The following is an 18327-nucleotide window of genomic DNA, read 5'->3' as shown; positions in this document are numbered from 1 at the left end:
GTGGCCATGTTATAGCCAATCTTGAGAGACAGTAAAGCAAGTAGTGTGTGGGAACCATCATGCACCATCAATATTCAGGTGGGGAACCGTCACTCCTTCCTTATTTCCTACTTCTCCCTTTGGGAATGGGGATGTCTGTCCTCTGCCTGTCCCACTATTATATTTTGGAAGGCCATAACTTACCTGGTTTCACAGTTTCACAACTGGAGAGGAATTTTGCCTCAGGATGCATTGTGCTTTGAGTCTCACCCACATCTGATTTAGGTAATATTTAGATAAGAGACTTTGAGACTTTGGAGTTGACACTGGAATGACTTAAGACTTTAGGACTTTGGGGATAGAATAAATATATTTTGCATGTAAGAAGAACATGAATTTTGGGGTACCAAGGGTAGAATATTATGGACTGAATCTTTATATTCCTCTATAAAACTTATATGTTGAAACTTTGACACCCAATGTGATGGTATTTGGAGATGGGGACTTTGGGAAATAATTAGAGCTAGAGGAGGCCATGAGGTGGGAGCATCATGATGAGATTGAGTGTCCTTTCTTATAAGAGGAGACACCAGAAAACTTGCTCTTTCCATGCTCATGCATAAAAGAGGTCGTGTGAGCACACAGTGAGCACACAGTAAAAAGACATCCTCTGTAGCCCCAGGTGAGAGCTTTCATCAGAAACCCACCATGCTGTCACCTTGATCTTAGACTTCTAGCTCCAGAACTGTGAGGAAATAAATTTTTGCTCTTTAAGTCACCCACCCGGTCTATAGTAGACTAATACAAATCTCACATATAAATGCAAAGCTATTAAATAAAATGTTAGCAACCAAATCCATTAACACCTAAAATTATATTGCATTTTAACAAAATAGGCCTTATTGTGGAAATGCAAGGATGGCTTAATATTAGACAATTTATTTGTATGTCTCCTCATCTAATTAATAAAGTAGATTTCTTTTATTGATCATCTCAATTGCTGAAGCAAAGGCATTGGTTAAAATTTGACACTAAACAGGGAAGAAAATGTCTTTAATCCAATAATGAGTATCTCTCAAAAATCTGGATGCTTTGACATTATTTGTAATTCCAGAAGAATAGAAATATTCTAAATGTCCATTAGGAGGGAACTGTTAAAAAAAAAAAAACAACCATGGGATAGCCAAGCAATAGTGTATGATACATCTGGGAAGATAATGAGGTAGATCTCTGCACACTGGTAGATTTCTACTACAAGGTGCAAAACAGTGTATAAAATATGCCACGTTTTGTGTGATAAATTGGGAAGGGGAAATTTATTTATTTACTTATTTTAAAATATAAACGGAGGATACACCAAACACTAATAAAAATGTTTTTTGTTTTTGTTTTTGTTTTTGTTTTTTTTTTGCTGAAGAAGGACAGGAAGGAAGTGACGGGATGCAATTAAGACATATTCAGGTGAATCTCTCTTGTAGTTTTGATTTAGAATCAGGTAAATAACTCAATAAACAATTATGCCAGGGAAAAAATTCAGTAAAAATTGAAAACAAGGCAATGAATTATCCTAACTGTATATCAAGGCTCAACCATCCAAAATAAAAGAATTATCTCCACTGAACTTAGAATATTTTGATTATAACTCCCTAGTAGATGTACTCTAAGCACCAAAAGAATTGCCAAGGAAGTTTAAACTCAACAAGTAGTCTTTCTTTCCTCCCAGCTTTATTGAGGAAAAATTGACAAACATTTGCATATATTAAAGTGTAAAATGTGATGATTTGCTATACATGTGCATTTTGACAGGATTGCCAAGATCAAGGTAATTAACATATACATCACTTTATGTAGTTTACTCTGTGTGTGTGTGGTGAGAACACTTTTATTCTCAGCAAATTTCTAGTCTGTCTTATGTGGTATCTTATTAAAAAAAAAAAAAATTGCCAAGACCAATGTCAGGAAGCTTTCCCCCTGTTTTCTGTTAGAAATTTTATGGTTTAAGTGTTGTTTTTAAACATTTACTCCATTTCAAATTTCCATTAGGCAGGCTTATTAATATATTGAGTTTGTTATTTTAAAACTATTATTTGCACATAATAGGGGAAAGCAAATAAGTACTTATATTTATGTCAGGAGCCACATTTTCAAAATAAGAGGAAAGAGGGACAGATACAAAAACAAATAAAATCATCTTAATTTTGAATTGAAATCATCAGTGTTTACACTGTGTAAACTGTTTACACAGTGTAAACACAATATCTTCTCCTCCTTTAAAAATACATAATAGTTGGGCACCTGGGTGGCTCAGTGGGTTAAACCTCTGCCTTTGGCTCAGGTCATGATTCCAGGGTCCTGGGATCAAGCCCCGCATCAGGCTCTCTGCTCAGCGGGGAGCCTGCTTCCCTGCCCGCTCTCTCCCTCTGCCTGCCTCTCTACCTACTTGTGACCTCTGTCAAATAAATAAATAAATAAAATACATAATAGTTTTCTCTGTTCACCAGAAAGCCTGAAAGAAGTGACTGCTCAGGGACAATGAACACATATGGTGCCGAGTTCCTGCCAAAGTTCTTGAAGAATTTTTTCTTCTAGTCAGCTTATTAACTTAAACTGTTTGTGCTGATGTCCATCATTCTGAGGTCATAATGAAATATGGTTGCCCTTTTCATATGCAGACTCATTTATTCCTTCTTTTCAGGAAAAACTTTTCTCAATAACATTTTCAGGACATTTTTTTCTTCCACTTCTCAGTTCTTGGATTCAGAAGGACATTTATTTTTTTTAGTTGACTTGCAATTCCCTTATATATGCATCTTCCTTTTTTTTTTTTTTTTTAAGATTTTTTTATTTATTTATTTGACAGAGAGAAATCACAAGTAGGCAGAGAGGCAGACAGAGAGAGAGGAGGAAGCAGGCTCCCTGCCGAGCAGAAAGCCCGATGCGGGCCTCGAACCCAGGACCTGGGATCATGACCTGAGCTGAAGGCAGCGGCTTAACCCACTGAGCCACCCAGGCGCCCCTATATGCATCTTCCTAAATGTACTCATAGTAGATTTAAGCCTCTTCAATTTCTAATTATTACTTGTAAATATTTTAAGGTTGAATTACTATTTTTAGTGCTATAGTCTCAATTTTCTTTTATTACAATTTTTGTCTATTGTCTTTGAGCTGCGTGGGTTTTTTTGTAATACATGTATTTAATGCATATATGTATGTATGCACATATTTATTTATTTATTTTTAAGTTTTATTTCAATTCCAGTTAGTTAACATACAGTGTTATATTAGTTTCAGGTATACAATATAGTGATTCAACACTTCCATACATCACCCCGTAGTCATCACGACAAGTGCCCTCCTTAATTCTATAGTAATAAATAAATACTGTAACTGTTGGTACTTAACTCCTAAAATTTTAAGGAAATTTAAAGAAGCCCTTAAACAAAGAAGACTCTTGCACTACTTTTCAATATTATGAAGGATTTCAAGTATATATGTTTTAATAATTACCATTAGTTCTTGCATCCTGCTTCTTCCTTCTGGGTTAAATTCTCTTCTTAATTGAATTACTCCTTGGGAGTTCTCCCAGTGGATACCATTTCAGTTTTGATTTGTTTTAAAATATCTTCATTTTCCCCCTCAATATGGCATGATTGTTTAGCTAGACTGGCATGTTTCTTTTTTCTCATCGATTAAAGAATTTTATTTCACATTTATCTGGATTCTTCAATGCGATCAGAAACCTTATGCCCATTTAAACTTTGGAATTTTGTCTTTGGATACTTTAAAAAGCTTTTCTTACCTTTTCTGGTTTTATTACAATGGAAATGATGTGGATTTCTTTTTATGTCTCTTGTCTAGAAGATGTGCTTCTTGAATCTGAGGATTCAGATTGAGGATTCAGATTCAAGTTGGAAGAGTTCTCAACTATTAATCCTATGAATATAATTTCTCTCCTGATGTTTCTAGTCTCTCTGTAACTCAAAATTACTCTTAGGTTGGACATTCTCATCCATCCTCTGTTAATCTCTGTGCTGAATTCTGATGTATTTTTTAAATTTGTCTTCTAGTTCTTTAGTTCTCTCTTCAGCAGTATCTAATCATCTATTTTATTCACTGAGTTTTAAAGTTTAGTGTCAATATATATTTTTATTTCTAGAGCTTCTGTTTGGTTTCTTTTCAAATCTTCCAGTTTTTCAATTTTTAGTATGTCATTCAAATGACTACATTTTTGTCTTTAGTTGTTTCATTCATACTTGTTTAGTAGCCTCTAGACAACCTTCAGTTGTCTGAAGTTCTCAGACTTTTAATACTGCTGCTTGTTATGACTAAAAATTTATTATTATTTCTCTTAATGGATTGGGTTCCTGTTTATTTTGTGAGTTTAGATTATAAACTTCCTTTGACTCAGGGCATGTCATTCTAGGATAATTCTGTGTTTGGTTTGACCAGGCACCCCAAGGTATCTCTGTCCGGGGGACAATTTTATGTTAATATTTAACTGGTGTGATTCCTAGATCGCATGTATAATTATAAATTCAAACCCTTGGGAGGACTAGGGCTCTGGTAAAAGGTGCCAAAGAAAGTTTTTTTGTTTTGTTTTTGTTGTTTTTTTTCAAATCAGAATCTAGGCAGAGTCAGATAAGCATCCTCTTCATTTGCCTGAGCTAGTTGGGTCCATGTCTTTTGTGGGGTCTTGTTTCCTACTTGGTTTCTTGTGGATTCAAGGCTTTATTTCCTTATTGAGAAGGTAACTTCCTCCAAGACAAGGCCATTGCACTATCAGCTCATGGATGTTCATTCATATACTATTCATTCCTGTGATGTCATCTCATGTACTCACTGCTCTTGTTTTCAGTTTGCTATTGCATTTCTGGACTCTTGAGGTTTTCTTTTATTTTGTGGCTAGTTCAGCTGTTCATGTAGAAGAAGTTTGTTTTATTTTACAAAATATTTCTGAATGTTTATCATGGGTGGGCTCTCAGTTTATTTATTTTGCAGTATTTGGGAATTCATTCTTTAAATAAATCATTTTACAGAGAAATTTTCAATCACACACAAGGTAGTGTGTGATTGAAAGGTACTATTTTCTGTACAATGAATCTCAATGTGCCCTCTCCCAGCTTATCAATATTTTATCCATTTTGTCAGAATCCTTTTTAAAGCATTTTTTTCCTAGGGCTTCTTATAGTAGTGTTTAAACTTGCTCCTATAATTGAACAAAGGAATTTTGATATTAGGTAGTTTTTAATTAATATACTCTTTCATAGTTTTAAGAAATCACCCAGAGAAAGCAAAGACTTTATACAACAATATGTTAACCCTATATTAAATATTTAGTTCATTATTATTAAAATTCATATTCCAACATTTTTCAATTACAGGAAAAATTACAGTGTCTCTAGAAACAAAATTGAATTGACATTCCCCTCTCGGGTTTTTTGTGTTGGGTAACTCCATGGTTCCACTGCACCATTCTGATCTCTGCCTCTCTAGGTTTGCTTTATATCTGCCCTTTTGAATCTGTGCCAGTTTTGTGCTCGCTTCGGCAGCACATATACTGAATCTGTGCCAGTTTCACTAATTTCAACTCTGCTTCTTTGCTATTTCAACTGTATACATGCATTTACATGTTTAAGCTTCCTGTGTTTCTCTATTTCAGCTTTATTACCCCAGAGCCCTCTATTCCAGTTACTTCCTTCCATTTTCACCCTTTCGTGAGAGAGGCAAAAAGTAGAGAGGTTTCAGCATTTACATTTTTTCCAAGGCTGGCTTTTACACAGAGTCCTTTTTTTGTTGTCTGACAAGTAGATTGACATTATCTACCAGAGTTGGTATTGAGTAGAAGTATTCTAAAATTTCCTGCTAATATCTTCTAGATAAAGAAGAAACACTTTTCTTGATGTTCAACAAATATCTTCAGTTACAGTTTGACCAAATTTGTTGAATCTATCCAGAGTAGAGATACAGTATAGCCATTAATATTTTCTTAGGAAACTCCCTATGTATCAAGAATTCAAAATGACTGACTCAGGATGGTTGGCCTTATTATGTGTGCTATAATTTAGAAACAGGTATAAATCAGGAAACATTTCAGCAGAATAGTTGGAAAACTAGAATCAGACCATGTTCTTTCTCCTAGGCTAAACTTGGGAGGAAAGTGTGTACTTACAAGGTGAGGTCATGCCTCCTTACCAATCCTGTGTGGGTAGCTTCCCTGTAGAGATGTGGGACTCTCCAAGCTGGAGCTGAAATGCAGTTTGTAGATGGATCTGGTTTCCCAAGAAGAGGCACGACTTTTATATGACATTTGAATGGGTGGACAAAGCCAGGGACGTTTGTGTGTTTGGATATCTCTGTCTCAGACACCTTAAAATCTTATAAAAAGACAGAAGTTCTCCAAATTGGAGCCCCCAACAGCTCTTAAACTGATCACTTTAGTTCTTACCTAATATTATAGAGAAATCCTGGGACTGTTGCTCAAAAAACCCAATATAGAAAGTTATAGAGTTATCTGGAGAGAGGATTCCTTTTTTAATCATTTGCTGGCTACATAACCATGCCTACCTGTAGAGTTCCACAGAATTCTAAGCATAGGACTCCACATGTTGTCTAATGCTTTGCTGTCACTTTGTTGAAATTATTAATGATAATATAAATAAATATAAATATTATAAATAATATAATATAAGTAAAAAATATAAAATAGTTTTTGAACAAGGGGCCCTATATTTGCAATTTACCCTGGGTGCCCCAAATTATGTTCTCCATTCTTTTCCTGGTTTTTACTGTGATAGGACTAACTTCAGTCTCTTATTTGCCCTTGAATGAAGTACAGTGCCAGGCAATGTCATGAAATAATTGTCGTTGGCCTCCTCAGGACTCATGCCTGGAGCTAGGGATAGGGAGAGGCCTCTGAAACTTCAAGGCTGCTATTCCATTTAGGGATGGGGGAGCTGATACTGAGCATACAACTAAGAAGAACTATTCCATTCTTCCTCCTTTTTGTTGTTGTTGTTGAGTGGTTGCTCATGTTCTAGTTTTATTTTCTAATCTTACATTGTTTTGTAATAAGATAAGAGGTATATTTATTACAAAGAAATAGTATGTCATATGTATTCCCAAAACTGGAAATTTATTTTAAATATTTCCTTCTGAGTATGTAGAACAGGTCCTCCCTTGCAATCTTATTCCCTGTAAAACCTTTCTTTGTAAATTCAGAGAGTAAAAAGGTAAATATGAGCTCAACTTGATACTGACTTGTTACCAATATTTTTTCAAGATTTTATTTATTTATTTGAGAGAGAGAGCGCGTGAGCAGGGGGAGGTGTGGGGGGCAGAGGGAGAGGGAGAAACAGACTCCCCACTGAGCAGGGAGCCCCAGTGGGGGTGGATCCCAGGACCCCAGGATCATGACCTAAGCCAGAGGCAGACACTTACCTGACTGAGCCACCCAGGCGCCTCAGCAAAAAATTTTATACTTTACCATATGTGCTAATGGTAGGCAGTGTAAAAGCATCACTTAGTCCTTATAATAACCCAAAATACAGTAACTTGCAGATGAAGAAACATAAACTGAGAAGTTCAGAGCTTGTGAAAGACCACATAAATACAGAATAATAAAGGCAGGATTTGAATCAGACTGTGCAACTACCATGCTGTGTGTGGGAAAAGTGTTTTACAAATGTGAAAGTACACATTTGAATTATTGTTATTATTCAATCATTCACAATCCTAGGATAGATAATTATATGGGACAATTTTTTTTTTAAATTTATTTATTTGACAGAGAGAGAGATCACAAGCAGGCAGAGAGGCAGGCAGAGAGAGAGGGTGAAGCAGGCTCCCTGCTGAGCAGAGAGCCCGATGCGGGCCTCGATCCCAGGACCCTGAGATCATGACCTGAGCTGAAGGCAGAGGCTTTAACCCACTGAGCCACCCAGGTGCCCTATATGGGACAATTTTTTAAGTTTTTATTTATTTATTTGAGAGAGAGGGAGAGAACATGAGCAGGGGTAGAGGGAGAGGGAGAAGCAGACTCCCTGCTGAGCAGGAAGCCCAATGCAGGGCTCAATCCCAGGACCCTGACATCGTGACCTGAGCTGAAGGTAGACGCTTAACCGACTGAGCCACCCAGGCACCCCAAGATGTAGTTCTTCAAAAATTAATGAAAAATGACTGACAAATGAAGATGTGACAGCTAAAATGTTACAACTTACTTTGTTCTATGGACTGTGAATAATTAATTTATAATAAAATATTGATCCCTCACTGTGTTACAGTGTTGCCATAGTAGATATGTGTTGGATGAATAAATAACAACAGGTTGTGTGCTCTTAGCTACCATTCAAATATCTTAGAATCAAGTAGTATGAATGTGTGTGTATGAATGATATGAGAGAATGACCCAGTAATAGGTATATGTAGCATATCAAAACTTAAAATTTGGCAAAGACTTTCCCAAGAGACTTGAGTTGTATTAAAAAATGTTAAGTCTGGAATATGTGTAATTGTATAGAAAATATTAAACCCCAGTCCTCATGCATCTTCTGGATTAGCTAGGTCTTACTTAACTTTGATCATTTATACAGTGTTGTACTAACTAGGCACTCATATTTTTTGCCTGTGCATAAACTGGCAAGACCTTGGGTTACCTGTGTCCTTGAATATGTCTGTAAAGGCTTTTTTACAAATGCCACAATTGACTCATGTGTTTTACTTTGTCTCATTGATTTTCTCTTATGAGAAATAAAATAGTTTCCATGTTTGTATTCAAAGATGTTTACAGAGTTACTTAAGAAGACCAAATACTCACAGAGATTCCCTATCTTTAACTTTGTGTTCCTTCTTATCTTTCTGGAACCTTCTTATGGATCTCCCTAAGTGCACAAAGTCCTTTCAAATTGGTTTGTCCCAGAAATCATTGGGACAAAATGTAACTTTCCATGTAAGTTATCGAGAATAGAGAATGGCTTTCATTATTCCATTCTGCTGATGTAGTTCTGACCTGTGCTGACTTTCAGGTACAGCCTGAAATAGATAAGATACTAAGCATTCCAAATCCAAACGGACTCACAGCAAGGACAATAAACCAATTTTAATAGCAGATTCACTATTTTCTTTGAGAAAGTTTAATTTTTGTCAATCTTGGAGTAGCAGCTCTATTGCTAAATCCAAGGAGATTCATCAAAATATTCTACAATGAATGAAGTAAAATTTACAGTGTTTCAAATGGAACAGTATCTTTGGCAGAATCATACACAGGAAGAGAATAGGTTATGGGATCAGAAAGACCTGGTTTCAATTTCAACTCTACAGCTTAATATTGTAACCTCAAATACTTTCTCTTCTCACTGAATCTCTCATCATCTATAAAAGGGGAATTAAAAAAATCATTCTCATAGGATTGTAGGAAGGTTAAGGAAAGTGCTGTGTATAAAGTACCTAGGAAACATCCAGCCTAGAAGGTACTCAAGGATCTTTTATCTATTTTCTTATTTTAATTGTTTTGTTTAAGATAAAACAATAAGTGGAAATGAAATTTAAAATACATTTTATATTAAGAGACAACTTGAATAGAAACTTATAATTTATTTAGACTTTTATTATAAACTTATCTCACCCTATCTTCTCTGAAATATCTATTTTTCTTGCTGATGGTACCAACGCTGTTGATACAGAGGATAGGGAGGGCAGCCCCTCCTCATTTACTTTTAACTGCTGCACTATAGTCCAGAGGGGAGTCCAAGATAGGAATCAGTCTGATGGAAGGAATAGGATAGGATGACTCCCTAGGCCATGGTAAGTTCTAGGGAACAGATAATTAAAGACAATAGTTGCAATAATAGCTATCAACCTTAGTGCCTTTGAGTCTCAGATATGCTGGCTTATTCATATCTACGTCTATCTTGTTGAATAAGAAAACTTTTAGTGGAAGACTTTGTTCCATGTAATCTTCCTATTCATGCCATGAGTAACTATTGAGTGTCTACTATTTGGTATCCCAGTGATGTTATTTCTAGTGACGTAGATGAATACTGGGAATAAGGAAGTAAGTAAATAAATAAACAAACAGATGGAAGACAAGATCGTATGAGGCAGTCCTGACACTATAATGAAAATAAAACAGGATTATTGAAGGATGTAGGAGCACTATGGATGGTACATTATGGGAATGGGAACTTCCGCTGTCCCATGAGACAGAAATATCTTTTTTACTTTTGTGCAGCTCACATTGCCATGAACATAGACTAGCACACCAAATATGAGTTACCTTACTATCTTGTGTTTTTCAAATGATTTCTCAGTATTCAGTGGTTTCTTTGGCTACTGAATGGGGGTATGGGTGAATTAGCCTTTTGGTCATCTCATCACTTCAAATACAGTTTATCCTCAAGTGTATAAACCCCAAAGCTGCAAACCTTACAGAAAATCATGTAATATGAAATAAATGATAGCCTGTGGTATATACAAGGGTGTGTTATCAATGGATATAAATTCATACCTTGTGACATATCATTACATAATTTTTAGTAATCATAATCTTTTCCTTTCATGGGCTGTTAGGAATGATCTTCTTTAAGATGTGTTTTAACATAATACCCCCTTTTGTGTTAGCCTAGGGTGGTTCTAAATAGAAGTTACTCAGAATACATAGGTTTGAAGATCTGGATTTTTCTGTAGAAAGGCTCTGCATAGCTGGGCAGATGTCTTAGACTTTCTAAAATTGAGTTGCCTCATGTATAATATAGAGGCAGTATCACTTTAGCAGGTTGTGAAAATGAGATAATTGCAAATAAGAGCCTCTGAGTACCTGTTTCGGTATCTGGCACAGGCTGGTTTTCAATAAATGCTTTCTTGAGATTGAATTTTCCAGAGATGATTTCATATTTTTGATGGAGTAAAACTCTTACGCTCAGCTCTTTTAAGTAAGCATCTCTGCTTGTAGCACAATTCATACAATTAGTCATTTTGAAGTTTGCTGTCTGCCTGTGCTGCTCTCCCACATTGTACTGAGTTTTAACCTCCCTCACTAAATAACTTGACTGTCATATTCATGAAACTTGTACAGAACCCTCCACCTTAGCTTTCACGTGAGGCTGAATTTATGTGTCTCTGTGTCTATTTAGGTTTGGTCTGAGTATTTTAATTGGGATTTTCTTCCTCTCCAATTCCTTTTTTTGCCATTTTGTATCTTGAGGAGTATCTTGAGTAGGTCCAAAAAAGACTTGTGCCCTTAAATTCTTTACTGAGTCATTCCTAGGGTCTAGCATGCAGAGAAATTCCACATGTTATTGGTTGCCTTTGAAAGTGGAAAGTGTTTTGATCTGCCCCACTTGAGCTTAGCACACTTTGGCTTAGATAATAAAAACAATGGCAAAATGTGTCTTTTCACAAAGTATGAGACTGAGCTAATGGCTACAATCTGGTCATTTGGGGGAAAGACTTCCTACAGAGTTTGGGCAGTTTTCAGAGAGGTTTGAAAACAGAGAAGTGAAATTAGGAAGTGCACTTAGGGGACCAGGGAAGGAAGTGAGAGGATCAGAAGTAGTCTGAGGTGACCTCTGTGAAGAAAGCAGAAGAGGAGGCTGGGAATCCTCTGTGATAGGTTATATTACAGATCAAAGGGTTAGTTTGGCTATTTTATCAGAGATGCAGCCTTATTTTTTTAACACTGTTTTTATTAAAATGAAATTAGCCTTAGGTTTGGAGAGGTTTTTCTTTTTATTTCTTTTGGAATTATATAGTTATCAGAGGAGATGTTTCCTTTCTTATTGGGCCCCTCTCCCTTCTTGCTTTTCTCCCCCCTCTCAACAAAATTAGAATTAATACTTTTACTGCATTTCCAAAACCTAAAGATTGTGTTTAAATAGTAGCTTACTTAAAAAATAACCAAAGTTTTAATTATCTCCTTCTTTTTAAAAAAATATTTTATTTATTTATTTGAAAGGGAGAGAAAGAGTAAGAAAGAGAGTGAGAGACAGCATGAGTAGGGAGAGGGGCAGAGGGAGAATCACGACTCCCTGCTGAGCAGGGATCCCCCCCCCCCCGCCCCCGCCGCCCTGATGTGGGGTTCGATCCTGGGACTCCAGGATCATGACGTGAGCTGAAGGTAGATGCTTAACTGACTGAGCCACCCAGGTGCCCCTAACTATCTCCTTCTTAAAGCAAAAGTAATAAATCTTTATACAAATCAGTAAGAGAATACAGAATTAAAGAAATAAAAATAGAATAGCCTCCTAAAATCCCACTACCTGCACGCATATTACTATTTTGATTTATATGACAGCAACCATTCAAATTTAGGGAATGAAGGAAAAAGAGAGGCTGTGGAGGTGGTGGTGCCTGGGAGAAGAGTCAACTATGAAACAGAATGAAATTGGAGGTTCTCAGATCCTGGAGGCCTGAAAAAAAGATAGCAGAGGAATAGGGGACCCTATTTCAATTGGTCCCCTGAATTGAGCTGGATATCTACCTGACCATTCTGAACACCCATGAAATCAGCCTGTGATATAAGAAGATGTATCTGGATCTCTACAAACAGAATATCTCCGGTGGTTGGTCTCGAGGTATGGAGTGAGGAACCATGATTCTTGTTCAGATATCGGAAGATAAACAGAAGAGGGAGGGAGGGAGGGAGGCTCCAGGATCCTGTGCTGCAGGAGTGCAAAATCCTCCCCTGCTGGGACCAGGCACAGACTTGCACACCAGTAGGGGCAGGGAAAGGACTTTAGGGTAACCCCCCAGCCTGAAACCTGGAGCTGCAGGTGTGAACTGCATGTGTGAACTGGGGGCAGCTGGTGGTTTTAGAAGCACAAAGGGAAGAGATGTGCCTGGACCCAAAAGCGAGGGCTGGGAGTGCTGCTGTGAGGCACACAACCCAGGACACTGCAGTTTTTAGCAGCACAGACAAAAACAGAGTCAGTGTGGCCTGGAGGACTCAATAAAGAACAGACTGTGATTCCCTCTGTACTGAGAGTTTTGGATATGGTCACTTCTGCTCTGACTCTTGGAAGAGACACCGAAAGCCACCAGAGAATAAAACTGGTTTTCACTGAGCCCATCTCCTCCCACAGAGGGCTGGGCAACTCTGCCCAAACAGGGTTGCCTGACTAACAGTGCAGCAGGCCCCTCTCCCAGAAGACAGGCTGGAAGAACAAATGGCCAACAACCCTCAGGTCCCTATAAAATTGGTGCATCTTGGGGCACCTGGATGGCTCAGTGGGTTAAAGCCTCTGCCTTTGGCTCAGGTCATGATCTCAGGGTCCTGGGATCGAGTCCCACATCAGCTCTCTGCTCGGGGGGAGCCTGCTTCCTCCTCTCTCTCTGTCTGCTTGTGATCTCTGTCTGTCAAATAAATAAATAAAATCTTAAAAAAAAAAAACAAAATAGGTGCATCTTGCTTGGGTTGTGGTCAATAATTTGGACTCTGTATATTCCCTCAACCACCCCTCAACAGAATGACTGAAAGGAGGAACCCCCAACATAGGAAGGACTCAGAGACCATGATCTCTGCTATGGAATTCATGGATATAGATATAAGCAAGATGTTGGAAACAGACTTCAGGGTAACAGTTACAAAGACAATAGCTAGGATGGAGAAAACTATTAATGGCAATATAGATTTTCTAAGGGCAGAAATGAGAGCTGCTTAAAACTTAAAAGTGCTATTAATGAGATCCAATCTAATCTAGATACTCTAACAGCTAGGGTAAATGAGGCAGAAGAAAGAATTAGTGATCTAGAAGACAAACTGATAGAAAAGAAGGAGCAGGAGGAGGCCTGGAATAAACAGCTTAAAATCTATGAAAACAGAATTAGAGAAATAAATGACACCATGAATCGTTCCAATGTTAGAATAACTGGGATCACTGAGGGAGTGGAGAGAGAGGACTAGAAGATATATTCAAGGACATCATAGCCAAGAACTTCCCTTATCTGGAGAATGAAACAAACATTTGTGTCCTAGACGCAGAGAGGACTCATCCCAAGATCAAGGAGAACAGACCAATGCCCTGACATGTAATAGTAAAACTCACGAATCTTGGAACCAAGGAAATCATCTTAAGGACAGTTAGGGAGGAACATCAGAATAACATCAGACCTGTCCACAGAAACCTGGCAAGCCAGAAAGTGCTGGCAAGATGTATTCAGGGTACTAAATGAGTAGAACATGCAGCCAAGAATTCTTTATCCAGCAACGGTGACATTCAGAATGGATGGAGAGATAAAGAGCTTCCAGGACCTGTAGATACCGGAAGAATATGTGACCACTAAGCCATGAGAAGGAAATATTAAGCTAGAAATATTAAGGGGGGTTCTATAAAAGGAGAAAGACCCCATGAATGTTATAGAACAGAAATTTATAGAGACAATCTATAGAAAGAAAAGATCTAAATAAAATTATGAATGAAAGGGGAGAGATCACGACTAACACCAAGGAAACAGAAACAATGATCAGAAATTATTATCAACAACTATATGCCAATAAATTAAGCAATCTGGAAGAAATGGATGCATTCCTAGAAACCTATAAGCCACCAAGAGTAAAATAGGAAGAACTTGACAACCTGAATAGACTAATAACCAGTAATGAGATTGAAGCAGTGACCAAAAACCTCCCCAAAAAACAAGAGTCTGGACCTGATAGATTCCCTGGGGAATTCTACCAAACGTTCAAAGAAGAAATAATACTTATTCTCCTGAAGCCTTTTCAAAAAATAGAAACAGAAGGAAAACTTTCAGACTCATTCTATGAGGCCAACATTACCTCGATCCCAAAACCAGGCAAAGACCCCACCCAAAAGGAGAATTTCAGACCAATATCCCTGATGAATATGGATGCCAAAATTCTCAACAAGATCCTAGCTAATAGGATCCAACAGTACATTAAAAGGATGGTCCACCATGAGCAGGTGGGAGTTATCCCTGGGATGCAAGGGTGGTTCAACATTCGCAAATCAATCAATGCGATAGAATACATAGAGAAGAGAAAAGAACCACATGGTCCTCTCATTTGATGCAGAAAAAGCATTTAACAAAATACAGCATCCTTTCCTGATTAAAACTTTACAGAGTACAGGGATGGAGGGTACATTCCTCAGTTTCATAAAATCCAGCTATGAAAAACCCACAGCAAATATCATTCCCAATGGGGAAAAGCCGAGAGCATTTTCCTTAAGATCGGAAATATCACAAGGATGCCCACTCTCACCATTACTGTTCAAATAGTACTAGGAGTCCTAGCAACAGCAATCAGACAACAAAAAGAAATAAAAGGTATTCAAATTGGCAAAGAAGAAGTCATTCTCTTTGCAGATGACATGAAACTTTATGTGGAAAACCCAAAAGTCTCCACTACCAAATTACTAAAACTAATATAGCAATTTGTTAATGTGGCAGGATACAAAATCAATGACCAGAATTCAGTTGCTTTCTTATACACTAGTAGTTTAACTGTAGAAAGAGAAATTAGAGAATCTATTTGCAATAGCAACAAAAACCGTAAGATACCTGGGAATAAACCTAATGAAATAGGTAAAGGATCTATACTCTAGGAATTACAGAACACTCATAAAAGAAACTGAAGAAGACACAAAAAGGTGGAAAAACGTTCCATGGTCATGGATCGGAAGAATAAACATTGTTAAAATGTCTATGCTGCCTCGAGCAATCTATATTTTCAATACCATCCTGATCAAAACATCAACAGCATTTTTCAAAGTGCTGGAATAAACAATCCTAAAACTTGTATGGAACCAGAAAGACCCCAAATCACCAAGGAAATGTTGAAAAGAAAAAGCTGGGGTATCACGTTGCCTGATTTCAAGCTCTATTACAAAGCTGTGATCACCAAGACAGCATAGTACTGGCACAAAAATAGACACATAGACCAATGGAACAGAATAGAGAGCCCAGATATAGACCCTCAACTCTATGGTCAATAACCTTCGACAAAGCAGGAAATAATATCCAGTGGAAAAAAGATAGTCTCTTCAATAAATAGTGCTGGGAAAATTGGACAACTATATACAGAAGAATGAAACATGACCATTCTCTTATACCATACACAAAGATAAACTCTAAATGGATGAAAGACTTCAGTGTGAGACAGGAATCCATCAAAATCCTAGAGGAGAATTTAGTAACCTCTTCGACAGCAGCCACAGCAACATCTTTGAAGACACGTTTCCAAAGGCAAGGGAAACAAGAGTGAAAATGAACTTTTGGGACTTCATTAAGATCAAAAGCTTCTGCACAGCGAAGGAAACAGTCAACAAAACAAAGAGGCAACCCAAAATTCCCATAGAGGAATGGAAGAAGATATTTACAAATGACACGACAGACAAAGGGCTGATATACAAGATCTATAAAGAACGTCTCAAACTCAACCCCCCCAAAACAAATAAGTTAATAAATGGGCAGAAGACACGAACAGACACTTCTCAAAAGAAGACATACAAATGGCCAACACTCACATGGAAAAATGTTCATCATTGTTAGCCATCATGGAAATTCAAATCAAAACTACATTGAAATACTACATTATACCAGTTAGAATGACAAAAATTGACAAGACAGTAAACAACAAGTGTTGGACAGGATGTGGAGAAAGGGGAACACTCTTACATTGTTGGTGGGAATGCAAGTTGGTACAGCTACTTTGTAAAACAGTGTAGTGATGCCTCAATAAATTAAAAATAGAGCTACGCTATGACCCAGCAATTGCACTACAGGGTATTTACCCCAAAGATACAGATGTAGTGGAAAGAAGGGCCACATGCACTCCAATGTTCATAGCAGCAATGTCTACAATAGCCAAACTGTGGAACGAACCGAGATGCCCTTCGACAGATAAATGGATAAAGAAGATGTGGTCCAGATATACAATGGAATATTACTCAGCCATCAGAAAGGGTGAATACCCAACTTTTGCATCAACATGAATGGGACTGGAGGAGATTATGCTGAGTGAAATAAGTCAAGCAGAGAAAGTCAATTATCATATGGTTTCACTTGCTTGTGGAGCATAAGGAATAGCACGGAGGACATTAGGAGAAGGAAGGGAAAAATGAAGGGGGAGTGGTGGGGGGGTGATGAACCATGAGAGACTATGGATGCCAGGAAACCAGCTGAGGGTTTTAGACGGGAGTGGAGTGAGGGATGTGTTAGCCTGGTGATCGGCATTAAGGAGGGCACGTATTGCATGGAGCCACTGGGTATTATATGCAATCAATGAATCATGGAACACTACTTCAAAAACTAATGATATACTATATGGTAACTAACATAACATAATAATGAAAAAAAAAATCTTTTTTCCCCTAAACAAAATGAAAAGAAATTGGAGGCTCTGACTGACCCTGGTTGGCATGGACAAAATTGGAAATCTTTGTATAATCATATATTTTTAAAAACAGAATCCTGGTATACAAATTGTTTTGTGACTTGCTATTTTTATTTATTACAAGCACCATTCTATGTGACTGAATTATCTTCTAAAACCTCTCTCATACAGCTAAGTATTCTGTTGTTTGAGTTTCAAAGTATTTTAAACGAATTCCTATCAGTGAATGTTTAGGTGATTTGTATCTTTTCAAAACCATAAACTGTGTGGAGATGACGATCCCTGTAAATAAATCCATATTTACAATCATGATTATTTTCTTAGGATATTTTTAGAAATTTTACAGTGCAAAAGGATATGCATTTGAAGCATATATATATATATATATATATATATATATATATATATTTCTTTTATTACCTAGGCAGGGCAATGTTATATAGATAGAGAGATAGATAGATCGATTGATCATTGTTTTGCCTAGCTGTGATCCAAAATAGTATTTGCTAACTTATGTGCCCATCAGCCAAGTATGAGAGTGTATTTTTCTCTATTTTTGCTCAGGACACAGATATTATTCCTTGGTGAGTATTAGTAGCTTTATTTCATTGTCAAAAGCACAGACACACACACACTTATTTGTACGTCTATGTGTATCAGATTTTATATCTATAAGCACTCTTACAGAATATTTTATCTTATGAACATGTCAGTCTGTTATATTGAATGAGTCTGTAAACATATAATTCTGATATATCTGCTCCTAACTGAAATTATCTTGACTTCCCAGGTGCCTGTGTGAACATCACCCACAGCCAGTGTCAGATGCTGCCCTACCAAACCACGCTAACACCCTTCTTCTCGATTGTCAAAAACATGGAAGTGGAGAAGTTCCTCAAGTTCTTCATGTACCTCCATCGCCTCAGCTGCTATCAACATATCATGCTTTTCGGCTGTAGCCTCGCCTTCCCCGAATGTGTTGGTGATGGTGATGACAGGTATTT

The 18327-nt window shown here is 37.3% G+C and overlaps 1 protein-coding gene across 3 annotated transcripts in view; it reads left to right on the top strand.

Moving 5' to 3' along the window:
- CORIN (corin, serine peptidase) overlaps nucleotides 1–18327 on the top strand; it is a 249036-nt gene that overhangs the window by 58460 nt on the left and 172249 nt on the right. For all 3 annotated transcript variants that reach the window (XM_047719221.1, XM_047719220.1, XM_047719222.1), the window contains exon 4: nucleotides 18114–18321. In XM_047719221.1, coding sequence (XP_047575177.1) covers nucleotides 18114–18321 — 208 coding nt within the window. The remainder of the gene's footprint in view (nucleotides 1–18113; nucleotides 18322–18327) is intronic.

The sequence above is a fragment of the Lutra lutra genome, chromosome 2 (assembly GCF_902655055.1).
Source record: "Lutra lutra chromosome 2, mLutLut1.2, whole genome shotgun sequence".
NCBI classification, from domain to species: Eukaryota; Metazoa; Chordata; class Mammalia; order Carnivora; family Mustelidae; genus Lutra; species Lutra lutra.
Note: the sequence above shows the minus strand (reverse complement) of the source record. Positions and strands in the feature narration are given on the sequence as shown.